At 36.0% G+C, this 25,776-nt stretch overlaps 1 protein-coding gene across 4 annotated transcripts; it reads right to left on the bottom strand.

Moving 5' to 3' along the window:
- TRMT10A (tRNA methyltransferase 10A) lies at window positions 30-25,776 on the bottom strand. 4 transcript variants are annotated; one of them, XM_018049277.1, is made up of 8 exons: window positions 25,608-25,776; window positions 18,548-18,752; window positions 14,309-14,471; window positions 10,146-10,217; window positions 9,018-9,092; window positions 6,636-6,785; window positions 4,417-4,522; window positions 30-3,241 (listed from the first exon to the last, which is right to left on the bottom strand). In XM_018049277.1, exons 2-8 carry the CDS (start codon window positions 18,730-18,732, stop codon window positions 2,976-2,978), a joined length of 1,017 nt encoding a protein of 338 aa, XP_017904766.1. In that variant the 5' UTR covers window positions 18,733-18,752; window positions 25,608-25,776; the 3' UTR covers window positions 30-2,975. The 4 variants fall into 4 exon arrangements, with proteins under 4 accessions (XP_017904766.1, XP_005681437.1, XP_005681439.1 ...); XM_005681380.3 differs by having other exon boundaries at window positions 18,548-18,744; window positions 25,608-25,717; XM_005681382.3 differs by lacking the exon at window positions 25,608-25,776 and adding an exon at window positions 24,777-25,535 and having other exon boundaries at window positions 18,548-18,744.

Raw genomic sequence — 25,776 nt, 5'->3', positions numbered from 1 at the left:
TAGTGGAAAAGAACCTAAAAAAGAATAAATATATATTTTATAAATATAGTGTGTATGCATAACCAGATCACCTTGTGATACACCCAAAATCTTGTAAATCAACTAAACTTCAATAAAAATAAACTTTTAAAAATTAAAAAAAAAGAATGAGAGAAAATCCTACTATTTCAGCAGACATATCTCCTTTTGATGCATTTAAGTACTAACTAAATTCCCCACCTTTACTATGTTCCAATACAAGTGACTTTAATATTACTTAAGTTTTTAAATAAAGTACCTCAGATAAACTAAAACAATTTTGAGAACACAGTAAAATAAGAAAAAATTATAATTATTTAAAGAAAAACAAAATTTTAAATACCTCAGAAATTAGTCATTTCTAATTGTCATCTTCGCCTTCTTGTCATCAGCAATCGAAATTAGATATGGACTTGGAGTGAACAGAATTGTATCTACCCCAAAGATATGTTCAAGTCCTAATATGTGGTACCTGTGGATGTGAACTTATTTGAAATCAGTTTTTGTAGATAAAATCAAGCTAAAATGAAGTCACAGTGGATAATGGTGAACCCTAATCCAATCACTGGTATCCTTAAAAGGACACAACACAAGCACAAAAGAGAGAGGGCAGAAGTCCATGTGAGGACAAAGATTTAGGTGATGCAGTTTTAAGCCAAGGAACGCCAAGGATTGCTGGCAAGCACCGACAGCTAGAAGCAGCCAGGAAGGAATCTTACTCTGAGGGAGTATGAGCCAACCAACACCCTGATTCTGGACTATCAGTCTCCAGAACTATAAAGAGTACATTTCTTTTGTTTTGAGAATAAACTTCTGTTGTTTTAAATAAACTACTGTTGTTTTTAAATAAACTACTCTTGTTTGCAGCCCTGGAAATAACATAGGACTTATATAATTAGTGAAAATTAAACTACATGGTGCTTGTAATGACCTTTCCCCACTTTTCAGTATCAAACTGAGCCTTATTCCATACGGAATGATTTAAATTATAAGCCTAACATTTCATGCTACTAACCATACTTACTCAGAAAAACCTGTAACTTTGAAAAACACAACTTAAGACACAAGCTCTGTTCTTCTACAACTGTGGGGGCTTTTCTTTATTTACTTACATTTCTCAGAGACCTTTAAATGGGTTACTGTAATAGAGTACTGAGAATAAAGCAACAAGAGTCAGTGGACGTCAATATTAAATTCAGTGAATTTTCGATCAAATATGTATATAATCTGAGATGCCAATAAGTAAAAAAAAACCAGAAACTTAATTTATCCAAACTTAGTTAACTAAGGCTTCTGAATGTTACTTTAGCTGTGACAAAGAATAATCACGTTAAATATAACTGCTCTACATTTACTGGCAGGAACTAAAACATCAACTAGCTCCACCATCTCTTGCCAATGCCCTCATATAAATGTTTAGTTATAGATATTTACATTTTATGAAATTTAAATTCCTTAGTGTTTTTCAGCACATTCACACAAATAATATAGATATGGCAACTCAATCCTATCATCAATAACAGAATTATATATGATGTGGACAGATATATATACAATTATATGCATATTTTCATACATGCTTATATTATTTACAGAAACATACTTACATTAGCTTAAATATTATTATACGATAGACAGATGCACATATAAAGTTAACTTTATTCGCTTAAGAACCAACATTATTTTAAAGAAGCATATATGGAAAGAAAAGGATAGCTGCTAAGGGCTACTTTTTTAAGAGCGGTTTCTTTTTAAATTTGGGTAATGACAAAAATGGACCCATCTATGCCTTTTCTAAAAGTAAGTTTATGTATTTATATTCGATTGGGCTGGGTCTTCACCACTACGTGCGGGCTTTCTCTAGTTGCTGTGCATGGGTTTCTCCTCGCAGCGGCTCCTCTTCTGGAGCACGGGCTCTAGAGCACGGGGGCTTCAGCAGCTGCAGCTGAGGGCTCTGGAGCACAGGCACAGTCGTTACAGCGCATGTGCTTAGTTACCCCACGGCATGTGGAATTTTCTCAGACCAGAGATGGAACCCATGTCCCCTGCACTGGAAGGTGGATTCTTAAGCACTGGACCACCAGGGAAATCCATCAACAGCTTTTTAAAATAATCTAGCCTGAAAAACAGGTTTCCCTGGTGGCTGAAAAATTAATTTTGTAATCAAAATAATTTACCATCATTATTTAAATTAAGAAAATATATTAAAGTCTTAAGTCCTCAGTGCTTGCCTTAGAACCACAAAGGGCATCTCACACACACACAAAAGGATAGAGATGGATCCACATTCCAAAAGACATCAATGTTTGAATTTATCAATCGAATCCAGGAATTCTGGAATGGGTTGTCTTTTCCTTCTCCAGAGGATCTTCCTGACCCAGGGACTGAACTCATGTCTTCTGCATTGGCAGGTGGATTCTTTACCACTGAGCCACCACAGAAGCCCCTTATAAATCCAATACTTCTTTTTTCCTAAAATCACTATATTCCTTTGAAATAATTTAAGTGAATATAAAAGCTGCAAATAGAAGGTAACTTCCCATTCAGAAAATTCTGTCAGATTTAAAGGAGATTTAGGATACTTGCCTCCACAAATAAGCAGGCAATAAATCAGAAAGACACTGATATAAACATATAGTAATAAAACTGGAAGGTCAGAAGGCACATTCTGAAGAACACAATCTTGTAAATAAAAGAATATAGATTTACTAATAGGGTAATATTCTCAAGTAATGCTTCTTTGAGGCTTAGAAAATTATTTTTTATTTTACATATTTAACTCTTATGCAAAAACAAAAAAATGCTTTCTTATGAGTACTTATCAATTCAAAAAGTTTTTAAAAATTCACAACAGAAATAAAATGAAATTTCCTTCCAATTCAAATATTCTATGAAACATCTCACTTTCTCCTGATTTTTCCTTAAACCTAAGGAAAAAAAATTTAAAAAAGATGATATTAGTGTGGCACAGAGTTCACTGTAGATTCAGTGCTATTTTCTTTATCCTGCTTTTCCTCTTCATGTGTTGAATCTAGTTCATGCCTATTTTCCTCCTCACTGGAATCACTGTTTAATCCACCTTCAACTCTGGCGAATTTCTTGTCATGTGAACAACTTTCACAGGCTTGGTCTGTGGGAACAGCTCCTTTCCTCTGGGGTAAAATAGTGAAAAATGCTTCTTGCCAGTCTCTTGTCTCCAGGTATTCCAGAATAATCTCAAACACTGCAACAAAGACAAACTCTGTATGTTTCTTAGTCTAGCTCATCACAGTGCTGTATACTTTAAAATACATTGCTTTTGTGTTAAGAGTGCTAGTATGTCCTAGTAACTACTTTGTTCTTATTACTTTCTTCTCTTGTATTAGCTGTCAGAGCTAATATGTCCCAAGGCTCTCAAGGCTGCTACTTTGTAGCTTTTCCTAATATCCTTTCTTAAGCCCTCAGAAGTTTACCATTTTCCATTGTCAATTATAATTACTAGACAAAGGACCCCTCTTTTGTTTCCTTCTTATTCTTTATTCCTTCCGTATCTTTATCCTTTATATGCTAACAACCCCCCCTAAAAAAAAAGTTGGGGGGGGCTACCATTAATCCAAATTTCTTCTAGCTTTCCACTCACTCTGGGGAGTGTCTTGCCTTCTTTTTTTTTTTTTTTTAAAATACTGTCCCTCCAAGTTCCTCTCACTTTAACACATTGATGAAAGGGTAAATTTGCATTACTTTATGATAGAAAAGGAATTCCATTATGTATCAAAAGTCTTGGAAGAGGTTCATTCCTTGAATCAATAAATTCATTTCTATAACTCCCTAGAGCCTGCTACAGAGAAATTTAAAAAACCCAATTAATAGTTGTGTACTAACAAAAATCTCTACTGAAAAAAACTTCAAAAAGCAAAACTCCAGGCAAAGACTTAAGTCTGAGGATATCTATTATAATATTTACAATAGTAAAAAGAAAAACATGTCAACAACTGAAGAATGGCTGTATTATTGTATTGATATATTCAGATGAAGAAAAAATTACACAGCCATTAACAATGATTCAATAAATATAAATGGAGGGAAAACACCCCACATTTATAACATTTTATGTAATAGAGTAAGAATTCAATTATATAATAAAGGATATGTATGCATAGAAAAAGAACTTGGAGAAACACCAAAAAGTTACTATGAAGTATTTCAGGGTAGTGAATAACATCTACTTATTTTTCTTTACACTTTTTTATACCTTCAGAACTTTCTAAAATATACATGTATCAGTCAAACAAATCATAAATGATTACATTTTAATTTTCCAAAGGTATATATTTTCTATTTTTACAAAATGTAAAAAGAAGGTTATTTTTTCACAATGTTCACTCAGGTAAATTTTTAGCTTATAAGCTTATAGCTTACCATGATTAACTGCCAAAACTTTTCTACTATTCATCTTCACAAAATTCCCAAGGGGAAGCTGTGCATGATCAATTCCATGATCTGATGCTTGTTTATACGTGAGTCCCTAAAACAAAGACATCATCACCTGGACTAGAACATTACATTATTTAAAGTTAAACTCTATGATAGAATAGATAATTTTTAGGAAAGACTTTAGTTCAGAGAATATAATCTGAATTTGTGTGTGTATATTTAACAGCTAATTTGAAAACATTCTCTTGATAATAAACATAGTCAGAATGTTGCTGGTATTTATTTTAACCAAACGAGGAAACCAAAGACATTATGCTGTCTATCCTGTCACAAAGTTTGTCAGTGGCAGAATCAAAGGAAAAACCTGGCTCATGCCTCCTGACTCAAGCAGCTTCTCATCACTCCACACTGCCTTTTTCTCAGCTTAAAGTATTCAAACTGAATTCTTATAGAAGCATCATCACTCTTCTTGTGAATCTGAAAGAGAACTGTTTCAATTATATAGCACTAAGAGGCACAAGTGGCAAAAACTGATGAGATAAAAACCTGAATGAAAAAAATTTCTTATTGTCTATAAATTCTATTTTTTCATTTCTGTCAATTAAAAGAATGCTGAATTATGAAAAAACAAAAAACAAAAAACAAAAAACCCCAAACCCAACCTTAGCATGGTAGCATGGTAGAATAAAAAGCTTTAGAAAGGAAATTAACTTAAATCCTGTCTTAGGACTTTGTTTTAATGAAATGTAAATATTTTAGAAATTCTATTAATGTTGCACTTAATTTATGTGTGAGAAACACAAAAGTAAGCAAATAATATAACTTTCAGTGGAATAATACTTATTGGATGCATGAATTTTAACTTAAAAAAAAAAAGAATGCTGAGTATGAATTTTCTTCTCAAAATTAAAATCCTTAAAGCCTGGGTCTAATCAGGACTAAAAGAGCTCAAAGACATAACACAGGAGGAAAAAGAGCTAAATTTCTCAACTAACAATTTTCATTTTCAAAAAATAATTATTCATTTATTGGCCACTCCATGTTGCACAGCTTGTGGGATCTGATAGTTCCCCAAACACAGATTAAACCCAGGCCCTCGGAAGCAAGAGCACAGAGTCCTAACCACAGGATTGCCAGAAAATTACCAATAGTCTGCATATTTTAGAGGCCAATATTTGATAACAGATCAAGTCAGGTCTTTTTGAAAACAAAATTGTTTTAGTTCAGAGAAACATACAACATCAAAGAAAAAAACTAGTTCTACAGAAATAAGAAAATAGATTTTTTCTAAGAAAAAAATAAAAAGGCTAAAGATCATTCTGATAAAATTCCCTACGATGCTATAGAGCTGTACTGTCCAACTGTAGCCACATGTGACTACCTAAACTTATTATACTTTTTAAAAACTCAATTTCTCAATCATACTATGTACAACTCCTGCTCAGCCAGCTAATGGGTTACCATACTGCAACATGATGATATAAATACTGCCAACAATGCATAAAATTTTCCTGCACAGTGGTGCTATATGAGAATAATGAATTACTGTGTATTATTCAGCTGACATTTTAGCAGATACTTAACTAAGTAAGTTGAGCACAATGCAACATAGCTGGAAAAATACAAAATAATGTTTTCTTTTAGAAATTGTATTTCTGTAATTTTTCATTTGAATGAGGGTAAGGAGGTGGGAAGAGACAAAAGTACAAATTAAAGAGGACAGATAACACATCCCATATAATCACATATTTGAAAATGGGCATAAGTTTACCAATTTGGATATAAATTTTGGTATAAATTAATATAAATTTTACCAGCAGCCTAGAAATTGATTAGCAAAAGCAGCATTTATCAATACAGAAAATCATTTAAGCACATGGGCTCCAGAGCAATCTGGAGTTTCAAGTGTCTACTAACTATTATTACTGATTTTAGATTTAATTTTTATGTGCCTCTGGTTCCTCATCTGTAGACTGTGCATACTAACAGCACTGACTTCACCGGGTTGCCATAAGGATGAAGCAAGCTAACATATGTGAAATGCTTGGCTTGGATAGAAAGGTGACTGAAATACCGCTGTACTCAGTAAACACAAGCTCTCAGTATTTACTATCAAGAAAATTAACATTACTATCAAGAACACTGGTACAGTAATTTTTATCAAGTATGAGCAAAAGCAAAAATAAAAACTTAATAGTATGTACCTTGTGATGGTTGTGATCTACTAATCCTCCAATCACATAGGCCTTTGATTCATCTAATTCCTTTAATACATTAGGTGAATCTGATGTAAGATAAATCAGGTCTTCTTTCTGTATGAATTCACTATAGTGCTCTGGTTTGATATGGATATCCTTTAAAACACAAGAGAAAGATGCTATTAATTAATAGGATTTTGTGAAAATTGGCTAAAAATGATCATTTTCTTTTCCCTAGACAAACCCACCCAAAAAACACACGACAGGAAGTCTGAAAGAATATTATAACAATGTATTATTTAGAACCTATCACTCCAACATCTTTTCACCTCACATCTCAATTATTTAAGTAACCTCCTGATGCTATTTCCACCTCTAGCCTCAGATCCCTCCAATTTACTTCCTCACATGGCTGGGGGAATCGTTTTCTGAAAACACTACTCTCGATGTTTCATATTTATCTGTAGGTTAAAATTCAAGCTCCTTAACTTAGTAACTCTCACCTCAATATAGCACCAATCTATCTTGCTAACTTCCTGTTCCAACAAAACAAATGCATTTTTGTTATATATTTGCTCACATTGTTCTCCAGCCAAAGAATGCCTTCTCCAATTACTTCCTTCTCCATTTATACGAATCATCAAAAAGAAAGGGCTTACAGATTTAATAATTTTCATGTATCTACTTCCACAAAAATAGACATTTGAAATCTTCTTTACCAAAACTATCAGGTCAGAGGTACAAGGCTGAACAACAGTAGGCAGAATTTTGCAAACTACACCAAAAGAAAAAAGGAAGATACATCACAAGGTTTAGATGGCACTTCTCAATAATTTTTGTGGAAATAAAAAAATGAAGCAGGAGACCTCTCACCTGAGTGTATATAGCCTATTGATTAATAAGCAGCCATTTTCTGGAAAATGATATACGACAAATATGATGCCTATGCTTAATAAAGGCCCCAACAGGAATGTGCATAATTAGAAACTTGTGAACTCATATGTCTCTGGAAAACTGGTGGTATAAAATAATAAATTCTATAAGCCATAAAATAACTGAAAGTATGCCTATTCTAACTCATTACAGTATTTCTTAGGAAAACAGGCATGAACATAAAACTTGGTAAATATACTATACTTCAGAACTTAAAAAGACTTTTGAAAATGTTTTATACTATAAACTTAATAAAATAAAAAAAATGCAATCATTACAGGATTAATGAGTGAGACAGGGAAAGTCTGTCACAGTGAGAACTGGCTTGGAGAAAGGGGAAAAGTATAAGAATAACCCACCATTTCTCTGAGTAGAATAGGATTAAGGTTCCTTAGGGATTGGTACTAAAGCCCACCTATTAGTTATCTTTGCAAATGACAGAGTAGTTTAGTTCAACAGAAAAAAAAAAAAAAGTGAGCCACATACGTAATTTGAATCCTTCTAGTGGCCACATTAAAAAACAAATGACAAGCGGCTTCCCTGGTGGTCCCGTGGTTAGAAACCACCCTGCAATGCAGGGTGCGTAAGTTTGATCCTGGTCTGGGAAGATCCCACACGCTATGGAACAGCTAAGCCCATGCACCATGACTACTGAGCCCCAAAGCTGCAACTACTGAAGCCCTAGTGCCAAGCGCCTGCCCTCTGCAACAGGAGAAGCCACTGCAATGAGAAGCCTGCACACTGCAGCTAGAGAGTAGCCCCCGCACCACAACCAGAGAAAGCCCGGGCATGCAACGAAGACCCAGCACAACCAAAAATAAACAAATAAGACAATTTAAAAAGTGACAAGAAATGCATGAAATTAATTTTAACAATACATTGTATTCAACACAATAGACCTTAAATGTTACCATTTCAACTTATAATAAATGTGGTTTCTTTTCATTTCAAGCGGGTATTTTACATTGTTTCTCTTTTTTGTACTATCTTTAAAATCCAATGTTTATTTGACATTTATAGTACATCTCAAATCAGACCAGTCACACTTCAAGAGTTCAACAGCCATGTGTAGAGAGTGGACACCAGAGGGTATAGAACCGACTTAGAAGAAAACAAGCACATTTCCAAATTTTAGAGTGACTTCACTCTTATAAATAATGTATAGCCAGTTTGCTGGGTTGAGATTGCATATAGGCTTTTAAATTCTTTCCTTTTTTAAAATATGTTTTAAAGTTGGCAGTAAAATAGCAAGTGAGATTTCATGAAAGAAGATACAAACTATATCTCAAGTCTCTTAGCTTCTCTCCTTGGTAAACTTAGACTTAAGTACAGTGATACACAGGGTTTGGAGCTGCTGACTCATATTTGTTAGCACTATGTAGAACTCAGGTAAAAAATGTAGACCTTTAAGCCTAAAAATACTTTGTATTATATGAGTTAATCGATTTTAGTTACCTTCCAGTTGACCCATCCTTTGTCATTTTCATCCATGTTCTTTTTCAGCTGGCCTCCATGACTTGTCAAATAAAACTGATAAAGAGATTGGCAGGCATAGACAAAGAGACTGAAAGACTATTAAAGTCAATATTTTATTTCCTCACACACTAATTTGAATATCAATGAAACAATATTTTCATTCTGGAAAAAATTTATGACATTAACTTAAAAATTAATTTATGGCTTTAAACATGACAAGATTTATCTTTGATAGAAATGTGTATTTTTGTGCATCTCCTAACCCACTAACTTCTGTATTCCACCTACATTTTCATTCCGTTTTCTAAGCAGTTATAATCTGCCTCTTGGTTAATGATCACTTTTCTATAAAATTCCTGCTTCCATGTCAAGTTTCCCTTCCCCTTCTTTTGCCGCTACTGTTATTTTTTACTAGTCCAAAGTCTTCATAATTTTGCTTTGACTTTAAACCCTGAAACCTATTTGAAATCTAATCAAGGGTGAAAGTAGTCTAAAATATGAAAATATAATATTACTATCACTTGATAAAAAGAAAATATGTAACCAAAATTTTAACAAGATTTTCTAGTTTTTAACATCAGTGAGCCAGAGTTAATTTTTAGCTCACTTAGAATTAAAACAATAAGGAAAATGACTCTGCTCTTACGAGCAGTCAATTAGTCTCACATATCACTCCCTCAATCCTTCAAAATTATCAGTGACTCAAAATCCTTTTAAGTAGAGAAAATTTGGCCAACAGGCACAATGGCATGTATCAGCCAGGGGCAGTTCCCCTACTCCCCAGAAAGGAAGGACTGAGAGCTGAGAAACTGGTATGAAAATATGCGTGTGTCCTTTAATGATGATGTTCAACTACACAACAATGAACAGGTCAAGGTGTATAGGACTGATGATGACTGGATACAGTGTGTCTGAAAATAATGTATGAAAAACATTTAAAATATTCAATTTTTGTAGAAAAATAGAACATTTTCCCAAAGAGACATTTAGCTCATTAAAAAATATTACCTGTAAGACTCATTCTTGTAAAGGCAATCAGGATTATCTGTGCCTTTTCTGAAGGAAGATATAAAAGGAAATTGGAAGTTTTAAATTCCTCAGACATACCTGCACAGGATGCAGTGCTCGTCGATTTTCTGCATAACATCGTTGAATCTGCTTATGAAGTTTTTTAATGTCCTATAAAAGAGTGCAATTTTTAAAGTAATATTTTCAAAATTACCTGTGGCCGTTTCATAATCCGAGTGGAACAGAATAAGGAAGGATAGCTAGATAGGTACATTTCTTCTTTGGAAATAAAAGTCCTTTCTGATTAATTTCCATTCAATTTCCTAACATATTATTTAAATGATTAATATAAGTCAATACTCTGAAAGTGACCCATAATTTCATATTTTGTATCCACTTAAAATATTAAGTTCATGAAAACTTTCACTCTTCTTAGGAGACAACAAAAGAAAAAAATAAAACTCTAAGAGCCATAGTATTAAAATTTTCACAAGTTACAAAAGTTTGGAAAGTAATTAAAACAGTAGCATTGTTTAAACAACCAAATTTCTCAAACTATTAATTAATCCTCTTAAGCCAATCATATTTTTCCCCCTCCTTTCAGTTAGGATTAATAACAAAACCCCCCACAGCTCTTTACGATTAGTATACAGTTACTGAGTTTCATAACCTATTATAGTACCTGTCTTTCCCTCTGTCTATACATATACATATAAATAAAAGCAACTTATTAGCTATTTAATACTTTAATATAGGGCCACAGATTTTGAAAAGCTTAATTTAGGAAGCATTTTTTAAGGAAAAATTTAAAAAAACATTTTCTTTTTTAATCTAAAAGTTATTATTTTTTTCTGGCCACTCTGCAGCATGTGGGATCTTAGCTCCCGAGCAGGGATCAAACCTGTGCCCCCCACATTGGAAGTGAGGCATTTTAACTACTGGACCACCAGGCAAGTCCCAACTTAGGATGCATTAAAAGCTGGTTTGGTGGTGCTGACTTCTCTTAGCTTTTGCTTGTCTGTAAAGCTTTTGATTTCTCTGCTGAATCTGAATGAGAGCCTTACTGGGTGGAATACACATTCCTATACTCTAACAACAGAAGATGAGAAAGAGAAATCAAGGAAACAGTCCCATTTACCATCTCATCAAAAACAATAAAATACCAGGAATCAACCTACCCAAGGAGGGAAAAGACCTGGATGCAGAAAATGAGAAGATACTGATGACTGAAATCAAAGATGTGTGACACAAACAGATGGAGAGATAATATACTGTGTTCTTTGACTGGAAGAATCCATACTGTGAAAATGACTACACTCCCCAAAGTAATCTACAAATTCAATGCAATCCCTATTGAATTATCAATGGCATTTGCCACAGAATTAGAACCAAAAAATTTTACAGTTTGCATGGAAAAACAAAAGATCCTGGAGAGCCAAAACAATCTTGAGAAGGAAAAACAGAGCTGGTGGAATCAGGCTCCCTGACTTCAGGTTATACTACAAAGCTACAGTCATCAAAACAGTATGGCACTGGCACATAGACAGACATAGTGATCAATGGAACGGGACAGAAAGCCCAGAAATAAACCCATACACCTATCATCAACTCATCTATGACGAAGGAAGCAAGAGTGCATGATGGAGAGAAGACAATCCCTTCCATATGTGGTGCTGGGAAAACTGAATAGCTACAAGAAAAAGAATGAAATAAAACACTTCCTAAAAACATACACAAAAATAAACTCAAAATGGATTAAAGAGCTAAATGTAAGGCTAGGTAGTATAAAACTCCTAGAGGAAAATATTGACAGAACACTCTTTGACATAAATCACAGCAAGATCTTTTCCAATCCACCTCCTAAAGTAATGAAAATAGAAACAAAAATAAACAAACAGGACCTAATTAAGCTTAAACGCTTTTGCACAGCAAAGGAAACCATAAACAAAAAAGGCAGCCCTCAGAATGGGAGAAAATATTTGCAAAAGAAGCAATTGACAAGGGATTAATCTCCAAAAAAACAGAACAGCTCTTGCAGCTCAATATCAAAACAAACTACTCAAAAGATGGGCATAAGATCTAAACAGACATTTCTCCAAAGAAGACATATAGATGGCAAAAAAACACATGAAAAGATGCTCAACATCACTAATTATTAGAGAAATGCAAATCAAAACTACAATGAGGTATCATCTCACACCTGTCAGAATGGCCATCATCAAAAAATCTACAAACAATAAACGCTGAAGAGGATGTAGAGAAAAAGAAATCCTCCTACACTGTTGGTGGGAACATAAACTGGAATAGCTACTATGGAGAACAGTATGGAGGTTCCTTAAAAAACTAAAAATAGAATTACCATATGATCCAGCAATCCCACTCCTGGGCATACATTCAGAGAAAACCATAATTCAAAAATATACATATATCCCAATGTTCACTGCAGCACTATTTACAATTTACAATAGGACATGCGAGCAACAGAAATATACATCAACGGATGAATGAATAAAGATGTGGTACATACATACAATGGAATGTTACTCAGCCATAAAAGGAAAGAAATTGGGTCTTTTGTAGTGATGTGGATGAACCTAGAGTCTGTCATACAGAGTGAAGTAAGAAAAAGAGAAAAACAAGTATTACATATTAATGCATATATAAGGAATCTAGAAAAATGGCACTGGTGAACCTATTTGCAGGGCAGGAATAGAAGACACAGATATGAAAAACGGACTTGTGGACACAGCGGGAAGGAGAGGGTGAAATAGAGAGTGGCACTGACATACATACACGACCACGTGTGAAACGGGTATCTGGTGGGACGCTGTCGTGTAAACACAAGGGGCTCAGCCCGGTGTTCTGTGATGACCTAGACAGGCAGATGGACGGTTCAAGAGGGAGGGGATACACATATACATATAGCTGACTCACACTGCTGTACACTAGAAACTAATACAACATTTTAAAGCAATTATACTCCAGTTAAGAAAAAAAAGAAGACACAGTATATTTATATAATGGAATACTACTCAGCCATAAAAAAGAAAATAATGCTATTTACAGCAGCATGGATAGACTTAGACTATCATACTAAGTGAAGTGAGTCAGACAGAAAGACAAATGCGTGTCGCTTCCATGTGAATCTAAAAATATGACATAAATGGACTTGTCCACAAAACAGAAACAGACTGACAGAGAATAGACTTGTGCCTGGCAAGGGGTGAGAGAAGAGATAACTGGGAATCTGGGATTTAGCAGATGCAAACTACTACACACAGAATGGATAACAACAAGGTACAACTGTATAGCACAGCTAACTACTATATTCAGTATCTTGTAATAAATCATAATGGGAAAGAATATGAGAAAGGATAAATGTGTATATATATACATATATATATAAATGCATAACTGAGTCACTTTACAATAGAAACTAACACAACATTGTAAATCAACTATACTTCAATAAAATAGTTTAAAAAGCACACACACAAGAAACCAACAAAATAGCCTAGAGATGGAAGCAACATAAATGTCCACTGACAACAGATGAATGAATAAGCAAAAAGTGGTTTATATATACACTAAAATAGTATTCAACCTTAAAACATAAGGGAATTCTGACACACACAATGCAGGGGCTTCCTAAGTGGCACAGTGGTAAAGAATCCACCAGTCAACATGGGAGACATGGGCTCCATCCTTGGGTCAGGAAGATCCCCTGGAGTAAGAAATGGCCACCCACTCCGTTATTCTTGCCTGAGAAATCCCATGGACAGAGGAGCCCGGTGGGCTACAGTCCAGGGGTTACAGAGAGTTAGACATGAATGAACAACTGAGCACAGCACAGTGAAGACATAATGCTCAGTGAGAAAAAATCTGTCACAAAAGTAGTATTCCACTTATATAAGATACACAGAGTGGACAAAATCATAGAGACAGAAAGTAGAATGGCCATGCCAAGGGATGGGGGAAGGGGAATGGAAATGGTTGTTCAATGGGTATAGAGTTTTAGTTTTACAAGATGAAAAAGAGTTCTGGAGATTGGCTGCACAACGTAAGTGTACTTAGCACTACTGAACTGTACATTTAAAAGTGGTTAAGATGGTAAACTTTGTTATGTACATTAAAAACCACAATTAAAAAGAAAAAATATGCATTTTAGTACATAAATTATATCAAAGTAATATTACATATTAAAGCAAGAGTTATTCAACCTAGTTCAGCTACAGGATTTTTCTGACAATGATTCATGATACCTTTAATACCATCAAGCTGTCAAAACTGCAGTCAATGATAAGGCGGAGTGGGCTGTGAACAACATCTCTTCGAATACGTTTTCTGTCACTTCCATCTGAATTCGACTCAGGTTGACACTGTCGTTCTAATTGCTTTCTCTTGCGTTTTTCCTTCCGCTTTTGTCTAAAATTAGTAATTGAAAGCAACTTTTTATTATTTGGATATTTACAAAACTCTTCTAAACAAAGAAAAAATTATTTTTAAATCAGTAGGCTAAATCATAAAAAACTGCCACTTCTGTGGATCAAAAATTGTCAAATACCAGAAATTTTAGATAGTCTAAAAGTTTTACATAATAAATGAGTCTGCAAAAGCAAAAATTTTTTTACACAGATCTGAACTATAAGTTCATTTATTATTGGTAGCACGTTATATGGGGCTTCCCTGGTAACTCAGCTGGTAAAGAATCCACCTGCAATGCGGGAGACCTGGGTTCAAGGTTCGATCCCTGGGTTGGGAAGATCCCCTGAAGAAGAGGGCATGGCAACCCACTCTAGTATTCTTGTCTGGAAAATTCCAATGTCAGAGGAGCCTGGTGGGCTACAGTTCATGGGTTCACAAAAAGTCAGATACAAACTGAGTGACTAAGTACAGCACAGCGCACAGCCCATTATATGTACTTAGAAAACTTTTAAAATACTGAGTTTGAGAGTTATAAAACATTTTACTTTTATCATTTCCCTACATGATTTTCAAGCAACAATTATAATCATATATAAAAAAAGTAAAATTGTTATTCAACATAGATTCAGACATCCTAGCCACAGCAGGCAGAAAGAAAAAGAAATAAAATGAATCCAAATTGGAAATGTAAACTGTCATTGCAGATAACACAATGTTGTATACAAAAAATCCTAAGGATGCTAAAAGAAAATAACTGGAGCTCAACAATGAATTTGGTAAAGTTGTAGGATACAAAATTAATACATAGAAACCGATTGCATTTCTACACAACAAAACATCAAAAAGAGAAATTAAGGAAACAGTCCCATTTTACCATCTCATCAAAAGAATAAAATGCCAGGAATAAACCAACCTAAGGAGACAAAAGACCTAAACTCTGAAAACTATAAAACACTGATGAAAGAAATTGAAGATTACACAAACAGATACAAAGATATACCATGTTCTTGGATTAGAAGAATTAATATTGTGAAAATGACCATATTATGCAAGCAATCTATAGATTCGGTGCAATTCCTATCAAAATATCAATGGCATTTCTCACAGAACTAGAACAAAATTTTTTGAATCTTGTATGGAAACACAGAAGACCCTGAATACCCAAATTAATCCTGAGAAAAAAGAATGAAGCTGGAGGAATCATCTTCCCTGACTTCAGACTATACTACAAAGCTATAGTCATCAAAACAGCATCACACTGGCACAAAAATAGAGACACATACATCAATGAAACAGACAGAAAGCCTAGGAACATATCAATTAATATCAATTAATCTATGACAAAGGAAGAAGAGAGTACAGGAAGAAAGACAGTCTCTTCAGTAAGTGGTCTTGGGAAAACAGAATAGCTACAAGGAAAACAATGAAACTAGAACACTCCCTAACACCACACACAAAAATAAACTCAAAATGGATTAAAGACCTAAATGTAAGGCCAGATACTATAAAAAATATAGGCAGAATACTCTGACATACATCACAGCAAAATCTTTTCTGATCCATCTCCTAGAGTAACAAAAGTAAAAACAAAAATAAACTTAAAAGCTTTTGCACAGGAAAAGAAACCATCAACAAAATTAAAATACAACATATGGGCAGGGAGTAAATATTTGCAAATGATATAACTAACAAGCATTTGCTTCCAAAATAAACAAAAAGCTCATACAGCTTAATATTAAAACAAAACAACCCAAATAAAAATTGAGCAGAAGACCTAAACAGACATTTCTCCAAAGAAAACATACAGATGGCCAATAGGCACATGAAAAGGAGCTCAATGTTGCTTTGGAGAAATGCAAATCAAAACTACAATGAACTATCATATCACCTCATACCAGTCAGTATGGCCATCATCAAAATGTCTATGAATAACAACTGCTGGAGAGGATGAAGAGAAAAGCAAGCCCTCCTACATTGTTGTTGAGAATGTGAATTTGTGCAGCCACTACAGAAAACAGTATAGAGATTCCTTAAAAAACTGAAAATAGAGTTACCATATGGTCCAGCAATCCCACTCCTGGGCATATAGCCAGAGAAAACTCTAATTAAAAAAGATACATACACCCCCAACAGTCATAGAAGCACTGTTTACAAAAACCAACACACAGAAGGATCTAAATGTTCGCTGACAAATGAATGGAGAAAGAAGATGTGGTATATATACACAATGCAATGTTACTAAGCTATAAGCAAGAATGAAATGCCATTTGCAGCAGCATGGATGGATCTAGAGATTATCATAATAAGTGAAGTAACTCAGACAAATATGATATCACTTACATGTGGAATCTAAAAAAAGTGATATAAATAAAGTTATTTACAAAACAGCAGTAGACACACAGACACAGAAAAGAAACTTATGGTTACAAGAGTGGATAGTAAGGGAGTGGGAAGATAGGAGTTTGGGATTAACATACACATTCTGTGCTCAGTCACTTTAGTTGTGTCCAACTCACTGCAACCCTAAAGACTATAGTCTGCCAGGCTCCTCTGTCCATGGGATTCTCCAGGCAAGAATACTGGAGTGGGTTGCCATGTCCTTCTCCAGGAGATCTTCCCAACCCAGGGATCAAACCCGTGTCTTTCACATGTTCTGCACTGGGAGGCGGGTTCTTTACCACTAGCACCACCAACAAGGACCTACTGTATCACACAAGGAACTATATTCAATGTTTTATAATCATCTATAATGGAAAAGAATCTGAAAAAGTATGTATGTATATGCATATATGGGGCTTCCCCGGTGGCTCAGATGGTAAAGAATCTGCCTGCAATATGGGAGACCCAAGTTTGACCCCTGGGTCGGGAAGATTTCCTGGAGAAGGAAACGGCAACTCGCTCCAGTACTCTCACCTGGAGAATTCCATGGACAGAGGAGCATGGTGGACTACAGTCCATGGGGTGGCACAGTTGGATACAACTGAGCAACTAATATTTTCACTTTCATATATATATATAAATATATATGACTGAGTCACTTTCCTGTACACCTAAAACTAACACAACATTGTGAATTAACTATGAAAAATAAAGTGTTAGTTGCTCAGTCATGTCTGACTCTTTGTGACCCCACAGACTGCAGTGCGCCAGGCTCCTCTGTCTGTGGAATTCCTCCAGTCAAGAATAGTAGAATGGGTAGCCATTCCCTTCTCCAAGGGATCTTCCTAACCCAGGGATCAAGCCCAGGTTTCCTGCATTGCAGGCGGGTTCTTTACCCTCTGAGCTACCAGGGAAGCCCATAAAAATAAAATGAAGAAAAAAGTGTTAGTCACTCAGTAGTGCCTGACTCTTTGCAACCCCAAGGACTGCAGTCCACCAGGCTCCTCTGTCCATGGAATTCTCCAGGCAAGAACACGAGTGGGAGCCAATCCCTTCTCCAGGGAATCTTCCCAACCCAGGGATCAAACCCAGGTCTCTCACATTGCAGGCAGATTCTTTATCACCTGGGCCACCAGGGAAGCCCTTCAATAAAAATAAAAGTTCTTTTTTAAGAAAAAGCTGCTCCCATTTTTTTTAAAGTAAAATTATGAAAAAAAAAAAAAAAAAACCCTCAGGTTTTTCTCTCATCTACATCAACAACTGATTTTCTAATAAATTTTGTCCTTCTACAATAACACCTTAAGCCTAACTGCTCTTACCAAAACCTGTAATAGTTCTAGCAAAATCAATGTTAGGGCCAAATTTGAGCTTTCTGAGATGATTATTTTTGTTCCATATCTAGGACATGGATGCTAACTATACCCTTTTTATAAACTGGTTACATTAGAAATTGGGGTGCTACTCACGATAGGTGTGGGTGAGAAAAGTGTATTCTGTAAATTCAGCAACACTGCTAAAAAAAAAAACTTAAAACAGTTTTAGTAGCCAACTGACAAAGTGAGCTAACAATATGTACAGTCCCAATTTAATTAACATAATTACTACTGCATAATTATGTAACTGCATAATTACTATACTGAAGGTCCAACATTCCATATCTCTAAATAGGGGTAGAATATATGCATTTTGATACATACTTGCGGAGTTCTCGTTGTTCTTCCCATTGTTTCTGTTTCATTAGCTTCTTCATTTGCCGTTTAGATATTGGTTGAAACCTTTCACTTAATCCTGGCTTCTGATTTTCCTCTCCATCTTCACTTAAGTTTTGCTGTCTTTCAACATTACAAGTCTCACTAAATGCTGGCAACATTTCAGATGACATTATTTGATGCCTCTGAAAAATTGAAAAGCAACTCTGACATGAACAGATGATTTACAACCAAAAAAAAAAAAAAAAGACCAAAGGATGTGATTAAAATGAAACCATATTAGTAACGAAAAAAGTGCAAATTTAGGCAATCATCGTCATTTACTGGCAAAGATCATTTGATGAAATTGGATATTTTCATACACTATTGGCAGCATAGCACAATTTTTTCAGGCTATGTTTGAAGAGATTTAAAATGCTGATACTCTTTCTTACAATAATTTATTTCCTTAGAATTCCTATAAATTAATTAGAAATATAAACAAAATTAATGAAAAAGAATACATGTATTACTGCTATTTTTAACAATAAAAAGTTAGAATGTCACCAAATGGGGACTAAATATAAATTACAGTTCACCTATAACACTGGATTGGAATACTAAGCAGCCAAGAAAAATGTTTCTCAATATTATTTAGCAATAAAGGGAAATAATTGTTAAATAAGAAAATCAAAACAAAAAATGCTCAATTTTGTTTATATACACACACACACACACACATATATACACACATTTTATTCTGACCCACCCATGACTTTTTGCATTTTTCAAATTTTATATAATGAAAATATAGTTTTATAAAAGAAAAATGTATTATTTTTTTAAAGAGATGGAAAGCACATTTTTGTACTTGTCTTTAATACTGTCACACAGGAAAAATGCTAAGTTCACTATCTGGGTGGACACTCAACAATTGGTTTTTGACAAAAGGTATGCTATACATTTCTAAATTTTGAACAGTATAGAAAATAAATTGAGTTGCCCCCCAACATATTTCATTATAAATATGTAATTATAAATTTTTCACTTAAGTCACAGCTGAAAAACAAAATATGTAAACTGACTCTGTAATCAGCTGTGGAATACTCAGGGCCATCTAAAACATCTTACTTAGATTTAACCACCCACATCTTTAAGGGTCTTCTCTGGTAGTTCAGTTGGTATAGAATCTACCTGCAGTGTAGGAGACCCAGGTTTGATCTGTGTGTCGGGAAGAGCCCCTGGAGAAGGAAATGGCAACCCACTCCAGAATTCTTGCCTGGAAACTAAAGTCCCACGGACAGAGGATTCTGGCAGGCCACAGTCCATGGGGGCGCAAGAGTCAGACATGACTTAGCAACTAAACCACAACCCACATCTTTACATTCACTGTCTAGAGCTAAACTTGCCTTTAGAGCAGGGAAAATGATAAAAATACTGAAATATCTTTTCTCTTTAATTACTAACACCATAGCTTAAGAATGTGTTCTTTATCCCTATCAAAGACTAAGCATGAAGTCTGCAAATATTCTATCAGTCTTACACAAAAATGGGTAATTCTTCCTTTCACAGAGATAGCTAACAAGTCTGTGCAGAGAAGCCAACATCTAAAAGGAAAAAGAACAACCGCCACAATTCAGAGACTGGAAAGAAAAAAGCTTCACAGAACATAATTTGAGCAGCGGTTTTATTATATGGTTCTTGCCTTCTTTAAACATGCAATGATGTAATAGGACATATGGGGTGCCTAAGAAAAGTTAGAAAGTTTACCAAATTTTGACTGCAAGACAAGAAATTTTAAGATGCATGATTTAGGGGCCAGAGCAAGCCCTGACATTTTACTACACTGCAAAATTACTAAGAGGGGAAAGAATCATCTAGGAATACAAGTAAGAGTTCACAAGTTCTCTTTATGCCACCAACCAAACACTTCTTTTTTCCGCTGGATCATAGAAAAAACAAGAGAGTTCCAGAAAAACATCTATTTCTGCTTTATTGACTATGCCAAAGCCTTTGACTGTGTGGATCACAATAAACTGTGGAAAATTCTGAAAGAGATGGGAATACCAGACCACCTGACCTGCCTCTTGAGAAACCTGTATGCAGGTCAGGAAGCAGCAGTTAGAAATGGACATGGAACAACAGACTGGTTCCAAATAGGAAAAGGAGTATGTCAAGGCTGTATACTCTCACCCTGGTTATTTAACTTCTGTGCAGAGTACATCATGAGAAACACTGGGCTGGAGGAAGCACAAGCTGGAATCAAGATTGCCGGGAGAAATATCAATAACCTCAGATATGCAGATGATACCACCCTTATGGCAGAAAGTAAAGAAGAACTAAAAAGCCTCTTGATGAAAGTGAAAGAGGAGAGTGAAAAAGTTGGCTTAAAGCTCAACATTCAGAAAATGAAGATCATGGGCAGCCGGCCCCATCACTTCATGGCAAATAGATGGGGAAACAATAGCTGACTTTATTTTTCTGGGCTCCAAAAATCACTGCAAATGGTGACTGGAGCCATGAAATTAAAAGATGCTTACTCCTTGGAAGGAAAGTTATGACCAATCTAGATAGCAGAGACATTACTTTGCCAACAAAGGTCCATCTAGTCAAGGCTATGGTTTTTCCAGTGGTCATGTATGGATGTGAGAGTTGGACTATAAAGAAAGCTGAGTGCCGAAGAATTGATGCTTTTGAAGTGTGGTGTTGGAGAAGACTCTTGAGAGTCCCTTGGACTGCAAGGAGATCCAACCAGTCCATCCTAAAGGAGATCAGTCCTGGGTGTTCATTGGAAGGACTGATGCTAAAGCTGAAACTCCAATACTTTGGCCACCTGATGCGAAGAACTGACTCATTGGAAAAGACTTTGATGCTGGGAAAGACTGAGGGCAGGAGGAGAGGGGGATGACAGAGGATGAGATGGTTGGATGGCATCACTGATTCAATGGACATGGGTTTGGGTGAACTCCGGGAGTTGGTGATGGACAAGGAGGCCTGGTGTGCTGCAGTTCATGGGGTCACAAAGAGTTGGACACAACTGAGCGAGTGAACTGAACCGAAACATTTCTTTTAAGGGAGATCATCTCCTAGAAATGACAACTCAACTTTGACTCTCCACTGGAAACTCCACTCGGCAGGGCTAGCTAACATCTGCTTTTGCCCAACATTACATTGGCAACACTAACATAGTGCCGAGCACTTAGTAGATGCTTATTATGTATAGGGAGCACAAATAAATGAGTGAATGTGATATTATAAAGGACTTCTAAGAGTAATGAAAATTGTAACATCAAACATTTATTCACTCTTACTATACTTAATACAAAAGTTATCATCTAATTTACTCTTAAAAAGCCCTACGGGGTAGTCATCTATGCCTACTTTGCAGAGGAAGAGGTACAAAGATTACTTGCCCAAAGTTACAAAGCTATTATACAATTCCTAAGAAACAAAGGCACCTACAGCAAACGTTGCACAAAACAGGTCCTCAAAATGCTCGTTGAATGAAACAATGGAGCAAAGATTCAAGCCCACATCCAACTCTACTGTCTTCTAGAAATCCAAAGTCTTATTTAGAAAATGGGAATTTCCAAACAATATTAAAGACCTGTGTTGCTTTCACCCACCTGCTGTTGAAAGGCTCGGAGAAGACCTGTGTCACCAAAAGATAACGGACGGGAAAAACCCTTTGGTTCTACTTGTATACCAATGCACCAAAAGAAAAAAAAAAAAAAAATTGGGAAACTTCCTAGAGATCACTGCTGAAAGTCTATGTCTGTGACATCCTGCCTTCCAAGCTTGCAACACATGACAATGGCAGATAAAATATTAAAAGGGGAAACAAAAAAAGTATAGCCTTTCTCAAAATCAAAATTAAGAACAAGGTCTGCTGTGTAAAGACAGCTAACAGTTTTCCTATCTTTAAAGAGAAAAATAATAATACAAGACAGAGGATGGGAGACAGATGGGAGGCAATTTAAGATGAACCCTTAAACTGGTGTTAGGGGTGAGTTTCCTCTTTCCAAGAAAAAAGCCTAACAACAGGTAAAATTAAAGATAGCTTATACAAAGTTGAATACTTGGGGGAAACAGACACCAGCCTCTTGGCTACAACCTGGGCCCAGCTACGAGGTGACATATGAATGTACAATAATATGACTGAAATTCTCAACCACATAAATAGGCTCTGCTATTGGCCTGAAGCACTGAAAAGGGTCATGGGGTGGAAGAAACCACAAAATCAGTAGTAGACAGAGGCAGTTTGGAAAGGAAAGCTATAATTCCATTCCAAATGAGTCTGCAACGCAAAATTATAAAAGGACAGGAAATGAGGGGAAAAAAAGAGTTAATGAAGAATAATAACCATAAAAACAAAAATTGAGAAATTGATACACAAAAACGGGCATAAAAATAGCAAAACAAGAATTCATTAAAAAAAAGAAAAAAAGCCAATTTGGAAACCAGGAAGTGAAGTCATAAAAATTTCAACATATGAGGCAAACTCCAGATTACGCGGAGTCCAAGATGTAATTGATGAATTAGAAGACAACCTCACAATCTGATTCAGAGTTCAGACAGAAAAATAAAACGAAAAAAATCGTACGTCTGAGCATTTAAAAAATGTGAGTAACAGCTTGAGAGAAACATAGGCTAAAAAGGTAACTGGAGGTAAATGTAGAACCTTGAGTGCATTCATTAACTTGTTTTAATCTAGAAAATAAGGTTACTATTCAATTTAAGAAACAGGAGACAGAGGGAACACAGTAAGCCTGAAAAGATAAGAAAAATTTTAAACATACATTGTGATTCCTAGGATCACTTTTATTTCCTTTCCAAAAATAAACACATGAATAAAAATTAGCAATGAATATATCCAACACAATATAGAAAACATAAGCTAAACCTGCCCATTAAGCTAAATGTGCGGGCTTCCCAGGTGGCGCTAGTGGTTAAAAAACAAAACAAAACAAAAAAAAAAACACCTGCCGGCCAATGCACGTGGGTTCCAGCCCTGGGTCAGGAAGATTCCTTGGAGGAGTGCATGGTAACCTACTCCAGTATCCTTGCCTGGAGAATCCTCGCACAGAGGAAACTGGGCTAGTTCACAGGGTCGCAAACTGTTGGACACAATTGAAGCGACTTGGCATGGAGAACACAAGCCAAACGTGCGGCCTTTAAGGCACAATTAAAAATCAGAGGAAACAAATTGCTTTCTTCATGGAATTGATTAATATTGTAGGAGAGAGTATTTCTATCATCAGTGGCATCGTTTTTCACTAGTTTCCTACGATGGTCAAAAGAGCAAGTGTTGATTGGCTCTAGACTGAAAATTTTTAATATAACAAAGTACAGCAAAGTTTTACAACTCATGCACACCAGGGGGAGCTTGCGCCTTTCCCAAGAAGTCCAAGTTAAATTTAATTTGCTTATCATTGCATACTAATATTTTTTAAAAGCCTATCAAATACAAAGGTCATGAGCTTGTCAAAATCATCACTGCTATTTTAAAAGTTATTTCCAATTAAGAAAAAGGAATGTAGTAAAAGAAAAATTTTTAAAGCTCTGAATAAGCTAGATACATTGCAGGGAATGATGCAATGATCAAGCATCAAATGATGCTAGATTGAGATCCTTTCATTATTGCTTTCAACACACTTTACAAACACACGGGCCAACTCCTACTGCCTGTAACATACAGTAAGCATTTAACTATGCACTAGTGTGTTCAGATTAACCTGTTAAGTAAAATATAAACACCATGGCAGATTTGCATTCGTCCCTCACATGCAGGGCTATTCACAGCACATTTTAATTCATTCACCAGGTTCAGCCAACTTTGTAGCAATTACAGAAATAATTGTGCCAAATTTAGTTTACTTGAGCACTGAATTGCTTTAAATGGTTTAGTTAGATATAGATTATCTAGTGGTTTTATGAAACTATGGATAAAGATAACTAAGGCAATTTTGTGTGGGATAGATAGATTAAAAAAATTGTATCTCTATTATCCTTGTATTTCCACTTCTTAGCACAACTCCTGGCAGGAAGAATACACATCATGAGTTGTGACTGGCCGAAAGTTAAAAAAAAAAAAAACAAAAAAAAACTCACAGCTTTATTGATTGGGCTAAAGTCTTAATAATTTATAACATAGTCTCCTTTTCAGAAATATCCAAAGGAATGTCGAAATAACCGGAGAACGGAATTAAATGACCTAACGGTGGTAAAGAAGGAATACCTTTTTAAAACGCGCGGGCCAGATTTGCAATAACGACTCAGTTCAGCTGTGAGGTCCCTTAGGCAGAGGCCTGGGCCATGATGGGGAAAGGCGGAGGATTTATAACAAAAAAAGCGAGAAATATGCCGTTGCTATCCTCTGTGTATCTCTAGAAAAATTCCTGAATTTAAACACAAAATGTTTCAGGGAAATTCGGTAACACCTCGGACTTCTTAAAACAGTCCTCAGCTCACCACGGTGGGGCCTACCAGCACCTGCGGCAACTTTCCCCTGGCCTCTTCCCACATTTCACAGCGCTCAGAGACATCAGCCCTCGTAGGAAAAATGAGGAAAATGAGGGAAAACGAGGTTTAAAGACGAAAAGCGACTTGCCCACGGTCTCTTGCCAATAAGTGGCACAACCACAACTCGTTTTCCGGCCTTTCAGAGTCCAGATTTCCCTCTCCTTTCATTCTTGGGTAGCGAACACACTTCACATACTAGGACCCGTATCTTGACCCCCAAACAGAAGTCGACAGCAAGAGGTCCTATACTAGTGAGCAGAGCCGAGCCCAACTCTCGCCTCCATGTCACACACGCGCGGACGCACTCCAGAGGCGGGGTTAACTTGCAGCCGACGAATCAGAAAGCTGTTTGGCGAGCCGAAGGGGCGCGCTCTCTCTGACGTCACTTCCTTCCGGAGCTGGTCTTTGCTACCATTTTCCATTATCCCACTTACCTCTTCCCCGGAAGCCCTATTGCTAGTGGAAGGCGGGATCGGCACGCGCTCCTTTTGCTCCCGGATTATATCAAAAGGTAGACGAGCGCAAGCCTCCGCGCCAAGAAACTTACCGAACAGAGGAGTTGTCGGGGAATCTGATAACCTCTCAGAAAGCTTTTTCTAGTGGTATTTACCACTCTAGAAGGTCCTCTGTCGGAAACTTCAACTCCCAGAGGCAGAGCCGGTAGCTACACGTAGAAGGCTACGGAGGTTACGTCTTTCGTCAGCCCACTGCGCCAA

This window comes from Capra hircus, chromosome 6, assembly GCF_001704415.2.
Source record: "Capra hircus breed San Clemente chromosome 6, ASM170441v1, whole genome shotgun sequence".
Taxonomy (NCBI): Eukaryota; Metazoa; Chordata; class Mammalia; order Artiodactyla; family Bovidae; genus Capra; species Capra hircus.
This window is presented reverse-complemented; position numbering and strand designations above follow the sequence as displayed.